General features: G+C 40.8%; 1 protein-coding gene across 1 annotated transcript; it reads right to left on the minus strand.

The window, feature by feature from the left end:
- Window positions 1–1,677: 1,677 nt before the first annotated feature.
- LOC138305472 (uncharacterized) lies at window positions 1,678–2,984 on the minus strand. Its single transcript, XM_069245751.1, has 3 exons — window positions 2,682–2,984; window positions 1,966–2,635; window positions 1,678–1,919 (listed from the first exon to the last, which is right to left on the minus strand). Exons 1-3 carry the CDS (start codon window positions 2,982–2,984, stop codon window positions 1,678–1,680), a joined length of 1,215 nt encoding a protein of 404 aa, XP_069101852.1.
- Between the last annotated feature and the right edge of the window lie 223 nt (window positions 2,985–3,207).

Genomic DNA, 3,207 nt, shown 5'->3' on the forward strand with positions numbered 1-3,207 from the left:
GGCCCCATCTTTAATTAGCATGCACGTGAGGCGTTTGTGATGTCCTTGAGTGTGAAGTGTATTGACATGTAGTTGTATAAATGTCACTTATCAGGCATCCCGGCCATTTAAATTCATTCATTAATGACTTTATTGTATGGAGGTTATAGACGTGCCGTGACAGCTAATTAGGTTAATTAGAAAACAATACCGGGGGTTGTCAGAACTAAACTGTAACACGTTAATCTGACATAGTCACAAACAACACCATGATTGAAATACTACCTATGTCAGGGATCGAAACGATATGGACAAAGGCATTGACTTATATGCACTACTTGTGATATATGTTGTAAAAACGCGTAGAACGAAAAAAAAGTATAGAACACGCAAACAGCAGAGAAATGTATCTCTTCTCTAGTGCTCCGTTTATATAACCATCTGTCTATATATTAGGACGTGTCAGCTTTAGAAAGTTAACGGAAAATGCCACAAGCAATTGTCCAACGTTCAAACGGGCAATTAAGAGGTGTAGGGTTTGTTGTAGAATATCGGGACACCTAAATCACCAGGCCCTTTCACCCTAATAAAACAAATACTATAAAGTATTGCTTACAAGATGTTCTTGTTACACAATCCCACACATTGGTGGTCGAACGGTCAAGGCGTTCCGACATCTCATCCTGGGTATAAACCCACATGGTATAATTCCCAGACATTGAACTAAGGTCCTTAAGTGACCATGACTGTCAAAAGGGCGTAACATCATGAAGGTATCCGTTTTATTTTACATATAGACTAAGTAGCATGAAACATTCATCAGCGGTTTAAGATGACAATTCTTGTGATATCAATTCAAACAGGGCTTTATAGCAAAAAGCATCATTATATAAGCAGTTACGTTACTGAAGGAGAAAAGCGCATTATTTGAATATATTGCCTGTGGGCTTAACGGTACAAGCATGATAGTGTGATGTGTTAACTGTAGGGGGACAGGCAGCTTCTATCTGTACATATCATCGCTGTTTTCTCCTCGCTTGGATAATTAAATGGAAATAGGTATTCAGCCAAGATTGATCACTCAGACTGATATGATACCGTGTATAGTAGACCATATCCAACATCCATCATATATCCATTATACTTTTACCAAATCCTTGTTTTCAAAGTCTCGGGGTAAACGTAAGAAAGGCAGGATACGTCAACCCATAGATTCTCAATCATGAATTCCTGCTTCATTGCGCCCCCTGGCATCTGGCTTGTCCAAGTCTACGTCGGATAGTGTCGTAGCTATAGTTAGGTGTTGTTTTCTTAATGAAACGTGAATCTAAATAAAATCAAACCAAACCGTTGTATCAAAGTAGATTATTGGGGTAAGATTTTTCGTAAACAACAACTGTCTTTGAATGGATCACTTTGATTTGTAGTAGGTGGTGACTACCAAACTGAGTTAGAATTGTTATGCTATAGTCACCACTTTTCCGTCTTTGCAAATTACTGACTTAGCTCCTTTGCGGGTAAGTATTGGTTGTTACGTCATTATTTTGTGAGCGCAATTCACGTCGTTCTCTCCGAAAATTATGACGTTACGCTCGCAAAGACATGACGTCACAATCAATACCTATCCAGAAGGACAGATAACTCTGTGATGTGCAAATACAGTTTACGTAATAAAGGCTACATAAGCAGATTATTTCTTCACAGAAATAAGGACTGAGTCAGTACAGCAGTCAAGACTTCCGGTTCTTCAAACTCTATCGTCATTTTACCTCCATGTGTGATCCGAACAATGACACTGAAGATATCGTCTATGGCACGGACAATGACACTGAAGATATCGTCGATGGCACGGACAATGACACTGAGGATATCGTCTATGGCACGAACAATGACACTGAATATATCGTCTAGGGCACGAACAATGACACTGAGGATATCGTCTATGGCACGAACAATGACACTGAAGAAGGACACGAACAATAACACTGAAGATATCGTCTATGGCACGGACAATGACACTGAGGATATCGTCTATGGCACGGACAATGACACTGAAAATATCGTCTATGGCACGGACAATGACACTGAGGGTATCGTCTAAGGCACAGACAATGACACTGAAGATATCGTCTATGGCACGAACAATAACACTGAGGATATCGTCTATGGCATGAACAATGACACTGAGGATATCGTCTATGGCACGAACAATGACACTGAGGATATCGTCTATGGCACGGACAATGACACTGAAAATATTGTCTATGGCACGGACAATGACACTGAGGGTATCGTCTAAGGCACAGACAACGACACTGAAGATATCGTCTATGGCACGAACAATAACACTGAGGATATCGTCTATGGCATGAACAATGACACTGAGGATATCGTCTATGGCACGAACAATGACACTGAGGATATCGTCTATGGCACGAACAGTGACACTGAAGATATCGTCTATGGCACGATCAATAACACTATAGATATCGTCTATGGCACGACCAATGACACAGTAGATATCGTCTATGGCACGAACAATAACCCTGAGAATATCGTCTATGGCACGAACAATGACACTGAGGATATCGTCTATGGCACGAACAATAACACTATAGATATCGTCTATGGCACGACCAATGACAGTAGATATCGTCTATGGCACGAACAATAACCCTGAGAATATCGTCTATGGCACGAACAATGACACTGAGGATATCGTCTATGGCACGAACAATAACACTGAAGATATCGTCTATGGCACGGACAATGACACTGAGGATATCGTATAGGGTACGAACAATGACACAGAGAATATCGTCTAGGGCACGAACAATAACACTGAGGATATCGTCTAGGGCACGGACAATGACACTGAAGATATCGTCTAGGGCACGGACAATGACACTGAGGGTATTATCTATGGCACGAACAATGACACCGAGGATATCGTCTATGGCACGAACAATGACACTGAGGATATCGTCTATGGCACGGACAATCATGCAAAAGGAAACAATTGTAAAACAAACACGTGTCTATATAGCAACACTGCCATAAATTGAGCGCGTGCACAAAGGCTCATAAATATTTAAGTATTCGGGCTCATCTCACAGCAGTCAAACCTGAATTTTCTGTAAAGTGCATTTGCACCAATTGCGTTCATATTTCGAATGACATACTTTATTTGATGACACATTCTAGACATAGCAGAACACGATAATCCTG

This window comes from Argopecten irradians, chromosome 1 (genome assembly GCF_041381155.1).
Source record: "Argopecten irradians isolate NY chromosome 1, Ai_NY, whole genome shotgun sequence".
Lineage (NCBI taxonomy): Eukaryota > Metazoa > Mollusca > Bivalvia > Pectinida > Pectinidae > Argopecten > Argopecten irradians.

Coding starts and splice junctions, on each gene's coding strand:
- LOC138305472 (XM_069245751.1), bottom strand. CDS start 2,984: ATGATTGTCCGTGCCATAGACGATATCCTCAGTGTCATTGTTCGTGCC. Junction 2,636..2,681: donor ACGATATCCTCAGTGTCATT/GTTCGTGCCATA, acceptor TTCGTGCCATAG/ACGATATCTACTGTCATTGG. Junction 1,920..1,965: donor TGCCATAGACGATATCTTCA/GTGTTATTGTTC, acceptor TTCGTGCCATAG/ACGATATCCTCAGTGTCATT.